The following is a 22,550-nucleotide window of genomic DNA, read 5'->3' as shown; positions in this document are numbered from 1 at the left end:
CAGCAATGGCATTGATGCACTGCGTTAAACCCTGAGCACTGTATGACAAGATAAAAATAAAGCCTGCTTGGGGACTTTCAAGCACTTCCAAACAAATTGTGGTTTGTAGCTTAAAAGGCCAAAAGAAAGAGCAAACAGGAAGCACTACAGAGAGCATAAGGAAAGACAGATGCACCACCATAAACAACTGCTGGCTTTCAGTTCTACCAACCTTTCTAGATCTCTTTATTCCCAAAGTATTTGAGAGCACACAACTGAACTGAAAAAGTTATATTTCTTTGGAATCTGTCCCTGATTTTTATGCAAGTGATATGCTTTTACAGCCTTTTCCTCAAACACCAAAGTCAACACCTGCACTTCGTCCTCTTACGCGTTGTTGAAGTTGGTGATGCTCTGTGGGTGATGCTGCTGCCATATCTGCTGCTGTTGTACTGCAAGCTGCTGAGACTGGTCTGATGTTGACAGGAGGTTGACAAGGGGCGACACGCAATTTGCAGGAATGATCAAGCCTGAAAACAGCAAGAAATCAGTTTCACAAGCTTACACAAGTCGTAGTTCATTAAAACTTCAGGCTGAAGGCTGATTTAATGCCACCTTTTAATTTATGCAACACTCAGTGTCTGTTTTTGATGTCAAATCTAATCAAGCACAGCCACAAGTTTTGGTTCTAAGAGCTTTATCTTCAGAAGCCATCAGATTCTAGAGGTCTTAAATCAGTAAAATTATTTCTGTGTGATAGCCAGTAACCTAAGGATAAAATGACAAGTCACCTACTTCCACTTTTGTCTCAGAGAACTTACAAAAGCATGGAAGTTTAGACATGAAACAGCTAGCTTCAACATCTTATCACACTGGCACTGGAGTAGGAGCCCTCATGATTTTTACGCATCACAAGAAATCCCTCTTAAAAAAAAACAAGGCTATTTACATCCTCTAGGGTACCTGTTCCATGAGACCTCCCCTACAGAGGCTTGGAGACAAGAAATTACATACTGATCTCAACATCACTCTGAGCAGCTGGTTTCACAAGCTCAGAAGCTCACAATCATTTTAAGGGCTGTTCTTTGCCAGAAATGGCAACAGTGGAGCCCTTACAGTTTCAAAGGCAGGTTGACAGGAAACAGTCTGAATTTTGTCTACAGTCAGAAAGAACTGAGAGAATAAACATTCCAAAGCCTGCAACCTGACTCAAACTGATGTTTGTATGACAAACCCAGATTCTACAGTATCTTCTGCCCTTCCTCAACAGAGGAGCCCTTTCTCCCGTAAGCATCTCTGTGAAAAGCCTCCTATGCAACTCTTAACAGAGTTTGGTACAACTCCCTTCCTCAGAATGGAAATAAAGGAGCAGACGAGCCACTTACCTACGATCCTCTGCCCGTCTTCAGTTCTTAGACGAACTATCTGCATCTTCACATTTGTACCACTCACAGAGGCTAGAACGCCTTCTACTTTTGTCCACACGCTCAATACTGAACCACACAAGACGTAGTAAGTTCGACAGCGGAGTCCCACTTCGCAAACTAATCCCAAGCCTGCCTTCTTACAATTGCCTCTCCTAGAGGACAGAGAGAAAAAAAACACCTTTAAGTTCCACACAGAAAAGCTGAGTTATAACAGCAGCGATGAGTTCAGGTAAATAATTCAAGCTGAAGAAAGCATCTCTATGTGCATGCAAATACTAACCAGTAAGCATGTGTGCAGGTGTCTGCAGAAGAGTTGTACTGCTCTAACCAGTGTGGCAGAGCATCTTCAGAAGGTACCTGGTAAAGTAATTCAGAATGGAATATTAAAGGTTAGCAAGTAGAAGACATCAAGATTTGCAGATAACAAAACCAATTTGCTCATTGCTTTGTGAACACAGGGAGTAACAACATCCTGATGGTGGAAGAAGGTAAGTTATCTGCAGCTCCAAAAGGTATTCAGTCAAAATGCAGTCTCCAAGGAATAGCAAAACACTTCACATAGCAAAACCTCGGGAAGAACATCGGAATCTCAGCCGTCCAGTAGTTAACACGATTTTCTTAAAAAGTGAAAGAGATCATCACCATGAAGTTGTTTTTAAATGAAGTTAGATATCATACCAGCCTCTAAACCAAATAATTCATTATAGTATTTAAAAGAACATTAGCAGCAAGCAGCTGAAGTTTCAGAACCATGCTTAAGAATATGCTGCACACAGCTGCTTACTAAGAGCATGCTGATACACCTCACATAGAAATAAGCCTTCCTAGCCCTGAGAAACACCTCACTTCACATCACAACACAGCTTGTATTCAGACAGCTTGGGATACAGCAATACAGAAAGCATACAGATATAATTTGCAAAGTCCCAGAACACTCCATGCTGCAGAAAAAGTGATCCATACCTGATTTGACAGTTACAAACACACAAAAAATACTTGCATTGAAATTGAAACTAACATCATTTAATGATTACCTTCTTATATTTCTTTTTCAGGTCTGCACATGTTTCTAGTTTGAGTTGTTTCCCAGTATTTGGTCTGTATACCAAAAAAAGCTTCTTTTTAGGATTCACTTCTTTCACTAAAATAGCTGTTTTCTTGTTATTTCTTATCTGGAAAAACACAAAACCCAAGAACTCTGTAAGAGTCAACATGCTGACAGCACCTGCCTTAAGGTGATTTCCTACTGCATTTTTGCAGAATACAAGTGCATGCATACAATAATAAAACCATTAATAAGGATGCCTTTGGAAGACAGTGATCTGTACCAAACTTACATTCACCTTATAGAGAGAGCTCACCTGCTTTTCTCATACAGGTTTGAATAAGAGCTATTCACTTAGGCTCAAGCCTAGAAGCAGATATCCAGGCACAACTAAAAAATGAGTGCTTCACAATTAGAGCTGGAAATAAAATCAGTATTAATCTTGAAGACTGAACATTTCTCAAATCTGAACAGTGGTTGATTCAAACATTTTTCAGAGATGACAGCTTATTTGGTCACCCAAAACAAACTCTGCAGAACACACATAGGCAAGAGCAAAGAATCTTACCTGCAGCGATAAATAGAACCCATCATCTGGACCTGTCTGCTCTGCCCAGATCTTAGTTGCTTCATCCCAAGACATTCCTCTCTCCACACTGATCTAGAAGAAAACCACACAGGTATTTGAAATGAAAGAACCTGTAGAATAATTACTGGTACATGAACTGAAGAACCAGAAAACCTAACAACACCCAGTGAAACATATGGGACTTCCTTCCCCCTCCTCCTCCACTCAGTGGAAGCTTAGCAGATTTGAAATGTTTAATGAAATTATGGGCAAGCCAGTCTTATTCAATCATACAAATGGGGAAAAAATAAACTTACTGTGTACAGCTCTACATGTCCAGAGGTAGAATATCCAGGAGTTAGAAACTTCTTAACATCTGCTTTCCTTACTTTCTCATCGCCAGAGCCCAAGTCTTGAAAGGAAAGAACAGAGTTACTCCTCTTTTCTTTTCTTAAGCATAGGAACAGCGAGATATTGAGTAACTCACCTAAGATGCCCATATCGTATCTTCCGTTCTTTTTTGCATTTTGAATAACTGCATTTAATGTATCGGAGAAGTACTGGAACAAAGCATTCTGCTGATGTACTTCCATACCAAGAATTCTATTCAGAAATTTTCCTATGTTGTTATAATCTTAAATAAAAAAAAAGAAAAAGAAATACATGAGGTCACAGGTTAAGCTTTATGACGACAAGCTTTCAAGCAGCGTTCGCAGCATCTGAAAATGAAGAAGATCCATTCTTTCAGAAATGAGGAAAACATTCCCAAGGTCTTTGAAGTTTTGTTTTGTTTTAAGATAATTACAACTTTGGTTTTGCTGTTAGGAATCACTCTCACAATATATGAGGACAAATAACTTCTGGTGACATTTTGCAGATACACTGAAAGCATAAATACCTTTATCAAGAGTTAAAATTCCAGATCTGTCTTCTACGTTTATCAGCCCTACACCAATCAATCCTTGACGAACATCTAGGAAAAAGAAAAAGATCACAGTTGCTTTACCACCTAAAAATACACCAATGACAGCTTATCAACCTTGCTTCAAGATCCAATTTTAACTGACAACCTCAAACACATCACTTGCAATTGCCACTTAAATACAGTGATAAGCAAGGCAGGAAACAGGCAGGGAAAACTAGTGGGCACTGTGTGTGAGCCCATGGGAGAACAAGATGCACTAACTTACTGGCAGCAAACAACAAGCCTTGTACTGAGTGGGTTCACACATCCTTTCTTATTTGAACTTCAACATTCAGCACAACACGTAGAAATAAATCCGGTGAGAGCCTATCTGGGCCAGCTGATCAGCTTAAATAGCAAAGTTCTCTAGCTCTAGCACTGCTAGCATTTTCTGCATGTTGGAGAATGAGGAAAGACAAGCAATTACATCCAGCAGATTACAATTACCTTTGAAGAAGTCTCCAGGAAAATCAGGAGGTGGTGAGACCATCGGGCTGTCTAAATTCACAATGGATTTCATAACAATCTCTAAAGCATTCCTGCCATACTACATAAGAGAAAGAAAGTTGCTTGTGATCAACTGTTTGTGTCTCAGCTCCAAGCACGCATGGGGCAAACAACTATGTTTGATTTACAACAAAACATTCCCCTTCTGTTTAACAATACTGAGGGGAACTGCTTAAAAGTTTTAGTTCTAAGTTATACTACGTGACCAGCCCATATTAATTTCTAATTACAACTGCCAAATTAATTTTTCTTTAACAGTAATTGTAAGGACACACGTCATTTACTTAATGCTTGAGTTGTGAGCAAATGCAGAGAAGTAATTTGCACACATTTGTGCTTCATACAGTTCTACAAATAGAATTAAGATTCTCTCAGGCTGTCTGGAAAAGAAGGCTCCCTCCCATCAGACAGTACTGCAGTTAGAGTAAAAACACAACAGGAGACAGAAGAGATCCTCCCTCAACACTCTGTTTGCAGAACGAGCACCACAGTATGAGCTTCTCAAACAGAACAGAACCATCACCTTATTGTCAAAATTGAATCTGCTGAGGTCTCGAGTTTCTGTAGCCCGTCGGTCACCATGAGTAAGGGCTCCCTGTTAAGACACATCTTTGTGATTAGAACAAATTAAAGAAACAATAATCTAAGTTGTGTTCTCCTTACATGAAGGATCACATTTCTTGAAACAATCTTACCAAGCTTTCCAGTCTTTTTGCAACTATAGATGCAAATCTCTGCTCTCCAGCCAACTCAGAAATTAGAAACACATACTCTGGAGCAGTCACTTGGTTGGATCTATGAGTTCTTCCTGGACAGTTAAATACAAGAACATATGTTAAAATAAATGCCACTTCAATTAGCATTTTTAATAAACTATGAATTGTGTAAAGAAAATAGCCAGAACTCAATCCTGCTGCAAATTAGCTTTTGCTGTAATCCAGCCAACAGTGCACAAACCAGAGCTGTGGCAACTTCATGAAGAGACTTGATGCACACAAAGCTAAGCTGCCGTATGAACTTGTTCACTAGGGTGCTATGAAAGCTTTTGAGCCTATTAGCTATGACTGTACATAAAAGTAATTCTGCCACAGGTAAAGGAGACTGGAAGGATCCTTCAAAGGCTGCTTCAAACTTCACAGGAACGAGCAGTAAGTTTACTCAGCATTACTGAATTCAGAGGAAAAGATACAAAGAAGTCATTTACCAAACTGCTGTATTGCTCTGTCTGCGCTCCACGGCAGCTCCAGAGTCATGTGAACTCTCCGCCTCTGATTCTTAGCTCTACGGTCTGCTTGCAGTGAGATACCAGAGCTGGCAGCCTCCGAGATGATGGCAATGTTCTTTCAAGTAAGGAAAAAACATTTAGCAAAAGAGAAATTTAATATCAAGGTTCAGTTTCTTCAGATTCTAAGAAAAATTTAATTTTGGATAATATTCCAGATATGTTAGAAACAACTGCCATTTGTTCTTAATATCTCAAGAAGAAGAGAAGGTGAGAAAACTATGGTTATCCAAGTTAGAAATGCTAGCAAGGTTATCTATAGTTCATTTATTTAAACAAGTGTTTTTCCAGTTTATTTTTTGGCAACACCTTCCTTTGCAAATGAGGGATAGCACAGTGCAGCCTTGCCATTCCAAAGGGCACGTTTCCCTGACACTGCCCTGTACGTCACAAAGAAAGAGGGGGCAGAGGGAGACTTGTTCTGACAGCAACGTGGAAAAAGTGACAGAAAGTTGGGGCTAATGCCATAAAAGGAAGCACATGTGGCTATTCTGCTATTTCCATTTACCTTGAAAGAATGTAAATGTTTGGTCTGTGTGGAAGTCACTTACAGGAACATAAATAGTTCTCCCTGAACGCAGTAACAGACCACACAACAGCTATATTTACTTCATTTGCCCTCTTGTGGTAGCATGCTCAAATGAACCGGTCATCAGGGATTTTCTCCTCTCCTTCTTTATTAGCTCAAGTTCTAAGATTATTCCAGTCTGTATTTCAGAGCGCAAGGTAAAGGCTGAAAGCTATCACTCTTCTAAGCATTACTTCTCAACGAAGGTTAAGATAAACAGCCTCCATCCTTTCATTCTAACCTCTCAATGAAAGCTTTTCTCCCTTGCACACCTAGCCAGTCTGTGCTTTCCTCCCCTCTCTCTCAACTCTGTTTTCTCTTGCTAGCACAAGTACACAGTAATTCAGATAAAGGAATCTGGAATACACAAAAAGCCTTCTTGCTTTTTAAATACACGCAGTTTCACAAGACTAGTTTAGGGGTGCTAACTTCCCCATTGACACATGGCCTCCACACCCACCCAACCTACAGCCTGACCTGTGCAGAGTGCTCTACCACACACTCGGTGGCACTACTCAACACACTGGTTTGAAAAACATACAGCACAGAACAGAAATGCTTTCTAGCTAGCATTCATAGTGCTTACAATCACTGTGAGATAACCGACAGCAAGTCGTGGCTCTTCATGGCTGACTCATCTGGCAACTTCTTCTAAATCGTATTTAAGAGCTACCTTATCTCCGTCCATGAACCTCTGCTTTTCCGTGATGTTCAGAATTTCAACAGGCACATCAAGTTCAGACCTTGACTCGTAAGATATGCTGCCATCATCGTTGCTCACCACTCTTCCTTTGCGGCCTGTCATCTTTGAAAATAAAAAGTGAACAGAAGCTCATTATGGCAATACCAAAACTACAACGTGACCAAAACCTTCAAGCACCACTGTTAATTATTCACGTGCCCATCTTAAAACACTTAACACTTAGAAGTGTTATCAATTCAGAAATCTACCAAGAGAGCCTGGCTTATTTTTCAGTCAATGTCATTAACTGACATGTGGAACTCAGAGGTGGTTCAGGGAAACATAGAACAAAATCACATTTCTGTAGAAATGCAGTATTATACTACTGTCTACATGGGATTTATATGATTTATATTAGTCAAATAATTCTATAGACTAATCTTGAAGTTATGTATTGAGCTGAAGAGGCTTCTGCCTGTTAGAAGAAAGAAATGACAGTAATCTACAGCTGTAGCAAAAAAAAAAAAAAACCATTAGATTTCTCTGATTGTGAACATCAGCCCACCTCTGCAACATTTTCAGGACCACCCAGTTCATCTATAAGCTCATCCAGTGTATTTGGTGGAAGATCTTCAGCCAGCTTTTCCAGTTTATCAAGCAGTTCTTTCTTCATTTGTTGGGCCCTTTCAACAGCATCTTGACTTGTTACAAAGCTGCTGTTTGTGTTACTGTTTGCTGAAACACAGAAGTATTTACAACTCAGAATTTCTCTACTTATTAGCAAAAAACAAAATTAAATTAACAGCAATAAATTCATTCTTACCTGATGTGTTGGTGCTAGAAGTGGTGGTGCCAACAGTGGAAGTAAAGCAGCTAGGTCGTTTTGAGCCAAGACCAGAAGCTAATAAGGCACTTTGAATAGAATCAGGATCTATACTCTTCTTCTTTTTCTTCTCTTTAATTTTTTTATGCTCTTTTCTAATTAACCAGGGATCTAGAAATAAATGAAATATTTTCAAAACGTTAACAAGCATTCACTTAAAATCCTTCCTTGGAAAAAACAATGTTCTCTTTACAAAAGGGGCCGTATAAAGTCCACAATTCAGTGTGTAAAATCAGCATAAAGAGATACGAGTCAACACTTGAATTCTCATCTCAGAATTAAACCAAGTCATTAGTCATTTTAGCTCAATTAAATGCTGAAGACAGACTTTACACGCTCACTTTCCCAAAGTACAGTTACTTGCTTGACCAAGCACTAAAAGCACCTCACCATCTTCATCATCCTCACTGGATTCATCTCTGAATGGGTTGAAGTCATCATCATCTCCAGAACTGAGAAACCTGGAGCTCTCATTGTCACTTTCTTCATTGTCTGAAGCATCAGACTCACTTTCACTCTCATCAGAGCTGCTACCTGCAAGGCCACCTGTTTTACGAGCCTTTTTGGCTTCTCTGCTTACTTCTTCACCTAATTCCATCACCACCACCAAAGGACAGAAAGAAAAAGTTAGTTGAGGCGAAAAAAAAAAAAATACTGAAACAGATCTGTTTCTAGAAGCTGGAAGTTTTCCAGTAGGATCTCTCCCCCAGTACTTTTATAATCAATAGTTTTTCGGCAGAAGTACCACCAGAAAGGGCACCAGACTTCTTTTTTTTTTAGCCACGAGAAAAAGCAAGCAATTATTTTCTTGACTGCATCCAGTCATCTGATGCACAAGTTACCTTGGGATACAACTCCAAACTAGATCAGCCCAGATTCTGAGCAAAGTGGCAACTAGAATTTACAGCATTGTTTCTTCAGTAGTTTTATAACTATTGGCAACATGCTCTTTCATGGCAACTGCTACTGATACTTACATCCCCATGCTTTTTCCCTAAAGTGCACTTCTAGTAGCTCTAAAGCTGCCACTTTCATTATGGTATTAGTGTAAGAAGAGAAGTATTACCTTTCCGTTTCTTTATTTTGTTCTCCTTGCAGGGGCTGTCTCTGGGTGAATTGTTGTTGCTTTGAGCAGTCAAGTCAATTCCCAACAAGCTAAAAAGCTTCTTCCTGTCAGGAGCTGGAAAGTGCTTTTCAATAAGAGACTGGAATACTCCCCTGTTTAAGGAAAAAAAGAAATCTTCAGTCAGATGTGTGCTCATCTGAAGAACCTCTAAGTGGCATTTCAGTAGCTTGTGTGACTTCTGTGAACAATTATTCCTTGTGAATGCTGTTACAGAAGCACCCTGTGTAATTATCACCCATATCATAATATTCATCATCCTCTAAACAGCAGTGATGTGAGACTTTAACCTGTTACATTTCATTTTCATATATAGCATTATTTCCACTGACATTTTCTTACTGCTTAAATAATGCAATCTGACACTTAAGATCTTCAGCAAGGTGGCCTCAGAGTTGGATTTGGCTCACTGATAAAAGACTGTGTGTGACCATAGCACATACTTCACAAGCCTACTTCCCCTCCCACTTGGAGTAGAACAGGACCAGCAGTTCCACATGAAGCACCATTTAACACGGAATTAAACTAATGAACAATTCACTACAGCAATTCTGTCAACATCTTGCATACATGCAGCTTTACCACACGCTGTTTTTTTAAAAAACACAATTCTGACCAAATCTTACTTTGCAGTAGAAACAAAGTCATTCAGTTCACCACCTCCTTCTTCCAAAGCTTCTAATGTCCTTGCTTCTCCTGTCGACTGCAGGCCGATAACAACGCACTAAAGGACAAACGAATACAAGGTGTTACCAAGATGACTAAGTTGACTTCTGCCCCAACTTCTGCTCATTGAGCAGCTTCTACACCAGGATGCACAACAGCACACAGCTATCACGCATCTGGAAATATTTCCCATAACCAAGAAAACCAGAGCCATATGTTGTACAAAAGAATTTAAAGGTGAGCTTTGATCAACTTACTTTCCCATTCTTGATTTCTTCCCGAGCAAGCTGCACCACCCTCTTCACCTTAGATGCTATGCAAAGGTACTTGAAAAACCTCTGATGAGCAGACCAGAACTGACCCCACATGGATTTCTTCATTCGCTGCTCTGCATCAATGAGATCCGCTGCTTGCTGGAACCTCTCTCTAGCACTGACCCACTGAAGAACAGAGTGTTAATTGCTTTACACCTGGCGACGCAAGGCTACATTGTTATGTTCCTCCGTATCCAAATAAAGGCAAAGTTTAAAGTTACAATACTATGGGACTGCAAGTCAAGGAAACTCCTCATACATCAAACACAACTCCGAAAGAAGAAAATAGTTATGGCTTTGTAAATTCAAAACATAATTACTCTCATAATGAAAAGTGGGTATATTTACACTACTGCCAATGCAAATACACAGCATTTTCTAATTATCTAGTTTCTACATTAATACATTCAGGTAAGAAAGCAAAGAGAACTGTCTATAATTAAGTATAAGCGAGATCCAAAAGAAAACCGCTGCACTTTCACTTCTGCAATGTTTTCTTATAACCTTTAAAACTTGCCTAAGACAAGAATGTTAAAGTAAGACTTCTACATGCAAATAAGCAAGCTCTGGATATGAATCTAATGACTTTTGAACAACCCTCGTAAAGTAAACTGCTGTTTTGAAGTTCATGTCATACCTGTCCGAGATTAAAATTAATTACTGCAGCTATGCAACATGAATACTGAGTCATGCATAAGCACTTGTTCAGCAGGTAAAGACCCTGTTCATTTTAATCTGTGTCCAAGGGGTAATTAAATTTTGTCAGGAAGTTCAGGCTTCATCTTAGGAAAAAGCTCTTCAGTGTGATGGAAAAACAGTGGAACAAACATCCAGGGAGGCCATCATAGCCTAAGCCTGTGTTCAAAAAACATTTTGGCAGTGCTCTCAGATAGGTGGCTTAACTCACAGGTAGAGTTAGGAACTGGACTTGACTATATCAAAAATGAGAAACAGCCTGGGGCATCTGCCTTGTAAGGAAAGGCTGAGTAACCTGGGTCTGCTCAGCCTGGGGAAAGAGAGCACTGAGGGAGGATCTGATAAATGTTTATACACGTCTAAAGGGACGTGGGAGGCAAATCAATTGAGGCCAGGACAAGAGAAAGTACAAGGAGCAAGGGTCTGAAGCCTGAACACAGAAAGTTTCACACAAACCATGCAGAAGAACTTCTTTACAGTAAGGGTGACAGAGCACTGGGACAGGCTGCCCAGACAGATTGCCAAGGGTCCTTCTACAGAAACACTAAAGACCCACCTGGACACCTACCTGTGTAACTATCATAGGGAACCTGCTTTAACAGCGGGGTTGGACTCGATCTCCTGAGGTCCCCTCCAATCCCTGTGATTCTATGACACCCATGTATCATTTACAGCTCAGGATATCCCATCATTCTAATTAATTTTCTCCTAGTACCATAGTGATATTGGAAGATACACCCAAAACTACAGCTTTTATGACTCCAAACAAGAACTAGCAGCATCTGCTGAAGTCTTAAATGGAGAAATCTTGACAGGCAGATGCCATTCCTGTATTTCAACAGCACTACATTTTATTTCAGGAGCATTAAGATTTAATTCAAGTAGCTCAGAACTCGGAAGTCAAGGCACAAAGCAGGTTTAAGTCATTCTTACCAGTTTCACAGATTTATTGTACATTTTAACGTATTCCTGTGAGAGCAGAACTTCATCAATTTTGAAGGTTACACCTGAAAAGCTCAACTGTCTTGCTATGTACATTCCTCTCAGTTTCATATCCATAGCAACTATCTCCATGGCACCAACACCTCTAAAATAAAAACAGATGAAGTCCATATTAAAAGTCCACTTTCAAGAGCAATGACTGTTAAAAAACAAAAACACTTTACTGCTGAAGAAGTAAAACAGCTGCTTAGGGATGTGGAGGAATGTTTGCAAAAAGTCAATAGTTGTGTTTAACTAAACAGTGCTAATTAGAGGGTCGTGAAATTTGTCCTCTAGGTAAAGTGAGATCCCTAACTCTTGAGTACTGTATGACTCCAATAAGCACAAACATTCACTTGCTTCCCCCCCATGCACTAGGAGATATCAAATATTAAGTCATATGTGGATAACAAGGTTGGCCAAATATGCAACAAAATATTGCATTGCAGTTTTATACACACCAGAGAGGATTTAAAATACATACAAAACCATGTTAAGTTACTGAGATTTATGCTGGTAGGAAAATAATTATGTTCTCTTTAAGAGCAAAGCACCTTTAGCAATATCACCTTGAGAGCACAGATGTCAACTGCAAAGCTCACCTGTTCACAACCTTGGATCTCCAATTTCTTTAACACTCATTTAATGCTTACTCTAATAAACATGGAGACTGCATTTGCAGTCTAGAAAAAAATCACACATCAGGTAGATGGTGTGCAAGAAGATGCACACAAAACCCTACTGTAACATTCCCAGGTGTTTGAAATCCTTGTCAAGGAAGCAGAAACAGAATATATTACATGTTCACCTAACAAGGAATACAGCAGCGGCATTATTTCCCAACCTCTCTCACATTTATTTGTTTTGAAGAAGTTGTGAAATACGTAGTAGCTTTCAACAGCATACATAATTTCTCTGGTTTCTTCTGCCAGAAAGCAAATCAACAAGACTAGTCCTTGCCTAAGCTGAGCACTCAGACATTGGAGGGCTTTAGCACACAGTGAGACTCTGACTATACTGCACTTACTCAGTACACACTGAGTTTTAATCATCAGTAGCAAAACGTTCTCTTCTCCACTCCAATGAAATTTTTAGGAGTACATTCGTAACCAATTTCTGAAGTCTCAATATCTTCAGCAAGTGAGGGGAAACGTCCTTCTTTCACCACATCAGTGGCATTTTTGCTGGATTTAGAATCCAGAGGCAGAAAGACCTTCGTGTGTGACAGGATGAGTTTGTAGAGGATTACGTGAGTGACAACAAAGGAACTGGAAAGCAACACTCAATGACAAACATTCTTGCTACAGCTCTTCAAAATATTACCTTCTTTCAACAGCCTGAATGAAGTCACTGAATTCCCTAAATGGAGTCCCTTCACCCCATATTCCAAGACGGTTCATGTACGCCATATTCCTTGGCTCAGACGCACCTAGGAGAACAACATAAGTTGTAACAGCACCTGTGAAAGCACACAGAGACGTTTAATACAGACCAGACAGTACATACCTGTGGCACTGGCATAAACAACCCGAGCTTTTGGAAGCTTATTTTGAAGTTCCAATACAGCCAGCCCAGTTTTCGTTGGCTTTGATGAACCAACAGGACAGAGATTCTTGGCTTTATGACACTCATCAAATACTATCTGAACCATGGTTAAGGAAAAGCTTTTTGTTGTTTTGAATGGAGCATTAAAAGGAGATAGCAAGAAAAGCCACAAGTTAGAGATAGGTTACAACAGTAAATTTTAAAGACACCAGTCATATTTTTCAATTAAAACTCAGGAAAAAAACATTTCACTGTTATTAAATAAGACAATTACACATGCTTTTCACAACTGAATTCTTTAAAGTATCAGCAACACTCCTAGAAAGAACTGAACATCCTGGAGAGGCACAGTGTAAACTTGAGCACTGTTTCACCTATTCTGTAGAAAAAGCAGAAGTTAATCTCTGGTACAACAGTTGCATCATGATGATATAATGGTAATAGATTTGCCACATGAGTCTACTCTCCAAGGACACTGGATTCATTACTATCACAACAAAAGAGCAATACCTAGAAGCACCAGCAAATAAGAACACAGGGCTGTTTTTTAAAGATGTACACAAATAACAGCTAACTCCAAATAAAGGATACAACGCCATCAAAATCTTCACCACACCAGTGAAGAAGCTGCTTTAATCTGGTCTTGTATTTACCACCAGACTGACTTTCACCAATAAGAGAAGAGTACGTGGCAAAGATGACTCCCTTCTTCACACTTCCATTATGTTTAGAAGAAATTTTCCCATACTTGAACTGCAACAGAAATAGATTTAAGGAATTCCTTCTCAGAGCCATCTACCTCATCACGCAGGCGTGCTGGTGATCTCAACATCTGTGTACTCAGAACTCCTGGACCCCCACCTCACGCTTAGGGCACATCTGCCTAAGGGAAATTTTGTTAAGAGGTCATACAGCATTCTGCTTAAGTGTGTGCTTGAGGACTAGATTTGAGGCCTCAAAGATCAACGTCTGGGTTCTCCAACTACATGGCTTCCTTAACTACAGTTAACTTTTGTTGTTGTTCAGATGCATTCCTTATAGCTATTTAGTGTATCGTGGCCACGACTATAAATGACAGTTTCCAGAAGCTTCACTGCATTTTTAGAAATTAAGACTTCACAAAGCAAGAACAGTAACTCAAAAGGAATTTTAAGTTCAGCAAACTCAAATAGTAATCACATTTCACATTTTATCTAAGCAGCCTAAGCAGACAGCATAGAAAATAACTTTATATTCTACTGCTGCCTTAACAAGTAGATGTTAGACATCTACTTGTTTACAGAAGACAAGACAAATAGAACTGAGAAGTTCTATTATTCAGCCATCATACACAAAGAAGTGTATTACACATAAAATGCATGCTGGGGAGTAAAAAAAAAAAAAAGTACTGGAGTCTGGAAGATTTAAGGATGATCTCAACTACTGCAAAATACTCTCCTACCAGTGTCAGTAGTGGTTTGAAGAACAGTGCTTAACAAATATCACATGCTAAGACTTAATCCTACAAGGGGCCTATTTACATGATTAACTTGAACTACTGCACGGATCTTCGTAAGAAGGTGGCCTGTCAAACAAGACCCAGGCAGTAATTTTAATAAAATTAGTATATTCTTGCAACAGTTAACACACACAACTTGTCACACAGGCGTACCTACAGTTTTGCCTCAACTGTACATAGAAAAAAGTTTCCACACCTTGTTTAGTGAATGAACCAAAATGTTTTTTGCTCCAATATCTCTCAAATCTCTTTCAGCATCGTATTTCAGATCATTTGACACGCTAAACCTGAAAATAAGAAAAGCATTTACTTTAAGTTACAGTAGAAGTTCAAAGACCAGTTGGCAAACTGTTTCTCAGAAGACAGGTTACACTGAATTGAAGTACACAGACACTGCAGCGTCTGCTCTAAGGAATTCACATACACCTACCAGACTGCTCTTTTTCTGCCTAACAAGTAATTTTCATAGATGATCCCAGCTATGGTCCTTCCTTTTCCTACACCAGCACCATCACCTATCAAGAATCCAGCTCTGTCTCCATTGGGAAGGAATGTTTCATGTTGCTGTAGGACAAAGAACAAAAATTTGTATTCATTCTCCAGAATACATCACTGCAAATCATCAACAAACAAGCCTAAGAAGCATCCTACTGGATGAGACCAGCAAGCCTCCCAGCCAAACAGTCCCTGACAGCATGAAGAGGCGTTCCTATTTAGGGTATGAGTTTGGCTGCTTTATGTGCTCCCGATCCCCATCTCCTTCCCTCAGTGTCAGGAATTGGTGGATATGAATGCAGCAGCCACTAACAGATTTATATTTATTGTTTTAAAACTCTCCACAGCCTTTCGCAGCAACAAGACCACGATGATCACTGCCCTGTGTAAAGAAGCATTCTTTTGTCAGTCTCACCTAGCTCCCATTACTGCCGCTTCTGTGAGATCTGAAGAACAATTCTATTGTCTTCTTGACTATGCAAACCTTGGCTGTATCCCCTTTTATTTTTCTCTTCACCAGCCTGAGAAATCTCAGGCAAGAAAAGACTAAGAGGCAACTTATTCCTATGATCTTCCCATGTCTGCTAACCTCCACTTCCTCCCTGAGTATGCAGCTCACTGCATGTCAACATAATCATGTTGGTCTACTGAGATTTTAATTCAGTAGTAAAATAATACCTAGTCTTCTTCTCAATACCTTTCCCAATGATATCAAACACCACTGGCTTTCTTAATTAGGGCTGCTGCAGCCCCTTCAGTTATTTCACAGTAATAAATAACTGAAATGTCTTTGTGAATTGTAAGACAGTTTGAGACCTGCTTTGTGGAAGTCGACTGGACGGTGTTTCCCTAGGTGTAGCACCTCACATTCATGTGCAGTGAAGCTCACCTACAACCTCTTAATGCACCTTAAAGCTCTGAGCTTCTGTTATCTCCTCACTATAAAACTGACATGGCTGCACTTGTCAGATAGTCCATGTTAGTTTTTAAGCTGTACCTATCTATCCAGCATACCTGGGCTGCATAAGTGATTGCTTCAAGCTGCAAAGCTGACAACCACCCGTTATCAATGGTCTCTTCTGATATCGACGTCTGGTACCACACATCAGGAGGGGTTACACTGGACAACGAACTGGTTTCCACTACTGGGTCAGGATGACGCAGACCAATTTTCACTGGTTGGAAAGGTAATGGGAGAAAGGGAAAGAGGGAAAGATGAGAGCACAACAAACAGCTTTGTTGCTGCAACAAACAGGTTATTGTATTTGTTAAAATAAACTGCAGTTGTCCACTGCAAAGGTTGAACTTGACAAACACATTTCATTGCACAAAATTACTCAAAATTGAGTTAAACTTCCACATGCAAAGCAATACATAAATCTGAGTATATAACTGCAATTCTTAACTTTGTTTCTTTTCTCACCATCTTACCCTTCTTTAAAAAAAAAAGACAGAAGTTCATGTCATAAAAAATTAAAAACATATGTATTTGATATTTGAAAGAAACTGCCCTGAACCTTGCCTCCCCCCCCCAAAGAGGCAGACTCAAGATGCAGAATCACAAAAGCAACATTCTTCTATTCATGTAGTGCTGTCTGTAAGTAGAATGAAAGGAGAAGAAATTTAGAACAGACATAGTTTAATTGCTGGCAGATCTAATCTGGGACTAAAAACATTTAACCATTTAACTACAAACCCCATGCAATGTTTTCTTTTTGCTTTGCTTTCACAGCACAAAGCAATTAGGAAGATCACACCTTTCTGTCACTAATGACAATAAAGAGGAAAAAAGGAGGAAACTGCAATTAACATCTGTAGAAAATACCTCTCTTTTAAAGAAAAAAAGTCAGTTCTGGAAAATAAGCAAGGAACAACATAGGCAGAAAATGCTTAGGGTAAGTTTCACTCCTAAAGACTCAAAATGAATTTTTAAGCGTAGCAGTGAACACTTAATCCTTTTACAAGGTTATTTTCTCTGCTGAAGAAAGCTTAACACAGGTTAAAAACAAATCAAAACATTTTGGTTCAACTGCACTTCTGAAAGAGGCACTTCTGAAAGAATTCTCTTCTTATTAAAAAACAATACTGTGTACTTTCAAAACTGAGTGCTATGGAAGAAAAAAATACCTAGAGAAAAACACACCCTAAATTACAGGCCTGTTTTACTCAATCCAGCTAAAATCCTATGGGAATTTTAGCATATGCTATTTACTCTGCCATAGTTACATTATAGCTATCAACAGTTCAGCTTTTTGACACAGCCAGGACATACATTTTATTGGCATATACTCTGCATAAGTTTCTGCATGGCCCATTTCTTCCTCGTCTTCCTCCTCAGGTTCCTCCTCCTCTTTTACAGCTGGAACTTTCTAGAATAGAGAAATACCTGCATTAGAGTATTAATGTGGTATTTGACTTTGTCCTGGAAATTGAACGGAGAAATGCAATCAAGTTGCACTTGAATGTCCTCCCATCATAAGTACAAGATGAACCAGTGAGCTGCCAGGCAAACTACAAAAGGAAATCTGCATTTCTTAGGCTCTAGCAAACCTAGACAATGTGAGGGAGCTTCCACTCTTTTATAGAGAGAACAATTGTTCTTACAATACATTAAAGTCAAACTTGGAGCACAGAACTGCCTTTAACAAACAACAATTAGTTAATAGTCAAAAATCTAACTTCCCAGTACTCCCTAACATCACCCTACTTACAGATTTATTACACAGTTTCACAACTCCAGGGAGCAGTTACCATAGTTATCACAGTTAGATTCTACATTCCCAAAATTTGAATTCTGTTTTTAATGTCATCTTAATCTATGAAAATTCTAAAGTACACTCAACCACAATTCAAAGTCCTTCACTATTATTACTCTAATGTTCAATATTACAAAATTCACCTGAACAGCCTTCTGTAGGCCAGTCACTGTGAGCTGCTATCACAAACCAGCCTAATTCTAGTTTCAGCATCTTCACTGGTTACTCAAGAGTTCACAGCACCTGAATTCTACCTACAACTTGTGAATATTGAATGATATTCAGTTTACTGTCCTAGATCAAACCACCCAAACAATCAGCCATGCTGGAGTCTTTTAGCTTCCCCATTGCTAGTTACACAGATGGGGATATTCTAAATCAAACTGTCTTAAAACAGAGCAACTCAGTTTATCAACTTTAACCAGAACACACTTTCCTGCTTGTAAAAAGCAGTGACTCGAAGCTATCATTTCGTACACAAGTTGTCAGCTCTGCACAGCTGTTAGCTTTAGTCACCCAATCAAGTACTCATCCAGCAGAGGAACGGAGCTTTTGAAGCAACAGATGCACTCAGTACTGTTCTACTGCACAAAAGGCATGTATGAGTAACCACCAGAACTAGTCACACTTGGCTGTGGCCAATAAAATACACACTCATTTGGTGAATTAACTATTTGTACTACTTACCATAGTAGGTGAAAAACTTCTCATTTTAACATCATTTATCCATATTCTCGCTACCTCTTTTGTAGAAGCCTCCTTCTTCACCGCACCATTGCTTAGATCAGCTACCAAACAAGAACAAAAACAGCTGTGGTCAACCAGAATCCCCTTCAGATGTTCTGAGTCAGACTGCACAACCTCTCCTCTCGCTCATTAAGGGAAGGATGCTACCGTCCAGTAGGACACAGATGCCTTAAAATACAAGTAACGTTTTTGTCAGAACCGAAAATGCCCCTGAGCACACAAGGAGTTAAATCCTACTGCTACTAACAGAAACTTCCCATGCAATACCACATCTGCCAGGTGTGTATTAGTTTCAAAATGAAGATACCTTCACCAAATCTAGGCATAACACTGAGAAATACTCCACACTGAATCTCTGGAGTTTAAACAACAAACCAGAAAGTCCGATGTTTCGACAGAAATGAACTTACCTGGTCTGGTGGCATTTACCACCTTAGGCGGAACTACAATTATTTCTGAAAAAAAGAAAATCAACTTTGGTCTCAATTGTTCAGTTTACAAAATAAAGCCTCCATCTTGAAGGGTTCTGTTAACTTGCCTGTCCTCACCCACACTTGAGAGCAACCAGAAACAGGACTTTGTACTGAATTAAATACAAGGATAGATGTAAATTATTTGGAGGAGCTGTCAAGCGTCCATTAGGTTGATAAGTCAATGTGCTTCGTGCAAATGATCCCAGAAAACAATTAAGACAACTGCACAAATAAAGCGTTTGCCTTACAGAGGCTGTATAATTTGTTTGCTTTCAGTCCAGAACTTCAGTTACCTGAACTACACAGAGACTCCATTTCCTTCCACACAATTCTCTGCCACTGAATTTTCTAAAGGTATTTGTCTAATTTTATTTGAATAAGCACAAAAAAGAATCTGAAACACAACCACACACACAGGATTAGAAATGCAGTTGTAGAAGTTGCATGTTTCCTTTTCACTTAACAAAGAACCATACTGAACTATTTCCTACAGCTGTGCTGCTGCAACACCTACTGGGTCTTGATAATTACTTATTACTTAGATGCTGCTTGGAGCTTTCACTTAGCAGAGGGCTCCATCAGAAATCCTATAAAGCATTTCTCCTATGAAAGAACATGCTACTTCCAATTCTGCCTATAAAAAAAAGCAGTAAACCTTATTTGAAAGACAATGAGGATATAGCAAGAAGCATGTGCACCTCACACAAAGCAGCAGAGATCTTTTCAAGCAAATTCAAGTAGTCTGATCTCATCTCTTATTAAAATAAAAATAACGTGAAAAAAACCAAGTCAGTTTCATGCAAGTTTAACATCAAATTGCAACTTAAGAATACACATGCAGTTTTCTGTATTTAAGATGACCATGTATGCTACCCACGTTAGAAACAACACACAAGAAAAGACTATCAAAAGTTACCAAATCAGTAACATCTTAAAGCAGTGACATGAAAAGCAAGCAGCAAGTTTGCAGTACATCAAGATTTTACACACAACAGGTTTGATGCTTCCCATGAAATATACAGGGATAAAGACTTCCCTCTCATGGGAGATATCTTAGAGAAACACCCTGTAATAAGAATATCAGCATATACCATGAATTCTTTCATAAGATGCAAGATGTACTCTTTTGCCACAGTTCCGCATCGAGCATTTAAAACAGCAAGAACTCATGCAGGCTCAAGATGCTAAATTATCAACTTCAGTGCAGTTCATGAATTAATTTTACCAACATGCCAGCTGCATTCTAAAATGTCATTTTCTTCATTCCCTATGATAAACTACAGGCTTGATTTTCCAAAGCCTGATATCTTCCACTCCTTTCACCCTGAATTCTATCAATTGTAGAGTTAGAATAGCATTTACAAGGTTTCCTGGACACTTCATTTTATTCTGATACTCTAAATATGAATGAAAATAGGTGTGCAGGTATCTTCACGTTTCACCATTCATCTGCAATTTTGTTACGAAAAAAGAACACTCACTTGCTGCTGTTGCTACTGGTTGGGCAATATTAGGAGGCGGCTTCAATTTCATCAGTTCATTAAGACTGTTATTCTTCAGCAAATCTTTCAGCTGAATCTGGTCCTTTGAAGGTGCAGTGGTCAAGGCATTCCGTACTGCTGGTGCTGCAACCGAGGGTCGAGTAGTTGTGCTGGTCTGAATGATTTTTGCTACAGTAATAGTCTGCCTCGTGGTTGTAACTGGCGTTGTTTTTGTCATCACTATTGTAGTCCCCAACGTTGGAAGCTGATTTATTTGATTCAGCACAAAGGTTGTGGTGGATGGTGGTTGCTACCAACAGAGAACCAAGGAGATTTTAGATGACCATGAAAAAACAAACTCTGCAAGCCTTTCAAATAGAGCCCAGGAGACATCAGTGCTTTGAGAACTCTTTGTAAGAGCTGCTCTGTGGTACAGCAGCCTGAGCAAAGTGCCATTAAGTACAGCACTGTGTTGATAAGTGTTCCAGATTTTGCATTTTCTCAAATTAAAGGAAAGCGATGAAAATTAATCTGAGCAGAAACATTTACTACTAAGGGCACAAAACCTCTGAAGAGAATGTACACCATATAAACCAGCTCTGCAGCTGTTGGAGTGAATAACCTGAATTACTTCTAAGATTCGTGCAGCCTTTCAGGCACACTGAACTCCATCCACCTCACCACAGATCTGCCCTTTACATTCTCAGTTCAGCTGCAACCACCACAACTGTGGTGCTGAGAATTACCTGCAGTTATAAAAGGCAATACACAGTTCAGGGATCAAGTTTACACAACCTCCATACTCCCAGAATACACATACAGGGGAACTAAAGGCACAATGGACACCCCAGAATGTTGTTTTTTGTATGCTGCTTGTCCTCATTGACAGAAATAAAGTTAGCAACTCACAGGTATTTTAGCTTTCAGTCTCAACACACAGTACTGAGATAACAGCATTTTTATCACCCTGCCTTTTTTGTTACACTTCATGAGGTTACACACACACATATTTAATGTTCTTACCCGAACATTTAATAAGGCTGGAGTTGATACAGTCTCTGGTTCTTGTTTCACAGCAGCTGAGGCCTCAGTTTCCAACCCTAGATCTAATGCACTAAGTGGCACTGACTGCAGAGGAATGAAAGGAAGCATCAGTAGGCACTTGTATCAGCAAATGTCTATTATGAAAACTTCAGCCTTAATATCTACCCGAAACACAAGTTAATGAGTTAAGGAATTCCCCATTAACAAGAGCTGCACTGAAAATAAAGATGAGAGCAGCTGATTCCCCTACAAAGCGTTGAACACCATGTTAGTTAACTACAAAGAAAATGTAATTAGTTTTGTGATGTCACTGTTTGACAGTGCTGCTCCCAGAACACATCTAAAACATGTTCTCACAGATTTAATGCTGTCCTGAGGTTTAAATCCCATGCTGAACTCCTGCACATTTGGTAGGAAGCAGCAAGACTCAATCAACACAAAGAGCTCTCCAAGAATGCATGACCCCCATTCAGTGTAGTAAAGCCAGATAAGACAAAAATATTACACTGACAGAAACAGTTCATTTCAGACTGCTTTACATTAAAGTTTTAGATGAATTAACAAGTCATTTTCTAAGCCCAGCACTGCCAAGCAACAACATTTATAGAAATCCCACACTCTTAAACCCTTTGCTACAGATCCCCCCGCTATACGAAGCACAAACTCTTCTGTCCTCTGACAAACTGGGTTTTGTTGTAACCTGCTGGACAGCTGGAGTCGGAGTTGCAAGAACCACGTCCGGAGAGTCGATATCAAACAGATCATTGGGACTGATTCCACTCTCACTCAAAGCAGCAAGCAACAGATCTTGTCCTGGCTCCACCAT

The 22,550-nt window shown here is 39.4% G+C and overlaps 1 protein-coding gene across 1 annotated transcript; it reads right to left on the bottom strand.

Annotated features, from left to right (window-relative positions):
* Positions 1 to 366: 366 nt before the first annotated feature.
* SBNO1 (strawberry notch homolog 1) lies at positions 367 to 22,550 on the bottom strand (the record flags this gene model as incomplete). Its single annotated transcript, XM_079543652.1, has 31 exons — positions 367 to 509; positions 1,365 to 1,558; positions 1,687 to 1,763; positions 2,441 to 2,578; positions 3,020 to 3,112; positions 3,337 to 3,431; positions 3,507 to 3,653; positions 3,918 to 3,992; positions 4,431 to 4,530; positions 5,014 to 5,085; positions 5,186 to 5,298; positions 5,695 to 5,830; positions 7,014 to 7,145; positions 7,588 to 7,757; positions 7,846 to 8,016; positions 8,296 to 8,493; positions 8,972 to 9,123; positions 9,655 to 9,752; positions 9,952 to 10,134; positions 11,638 to 11,791; positions 13,009 to 13,114; positions 13,192 to 13,327; positions 13,822 to 13,983; positions 14,925 to 15,015; positions 15,159 to 15,292; positions 16,238 to 16,398; positions 17,496 to 17,592; positions 18,667 to 18,767; positions 20,681 to 20,990; positions 21,704 to 21,808; positions 22,425 to 22,550. The coding sequence occupies 31 exons, from the start codon at positions 22,548 to 22,550 to the stop codon at positions 367 to 369; spliced, it is 4,170 nt and encodes a 1,389-aa protein (XP_079399778.1).

Source organism: Tetrao urogallus, assembly GCF_951394365.1.
Source record: "Tetrao urogallus genome assembly, chromosome: 17".
NCBI lineage: Eukaryota > Metazoa > Chordata > Aves > Galliformes > Phasianidae > Tetrao > Tetrao urogallus.
The sequence above is the reverse complement of the archived record's forward strand: the minus strand, read 5'-3'. Positions and strand labels throughout refer to the sequence as shown.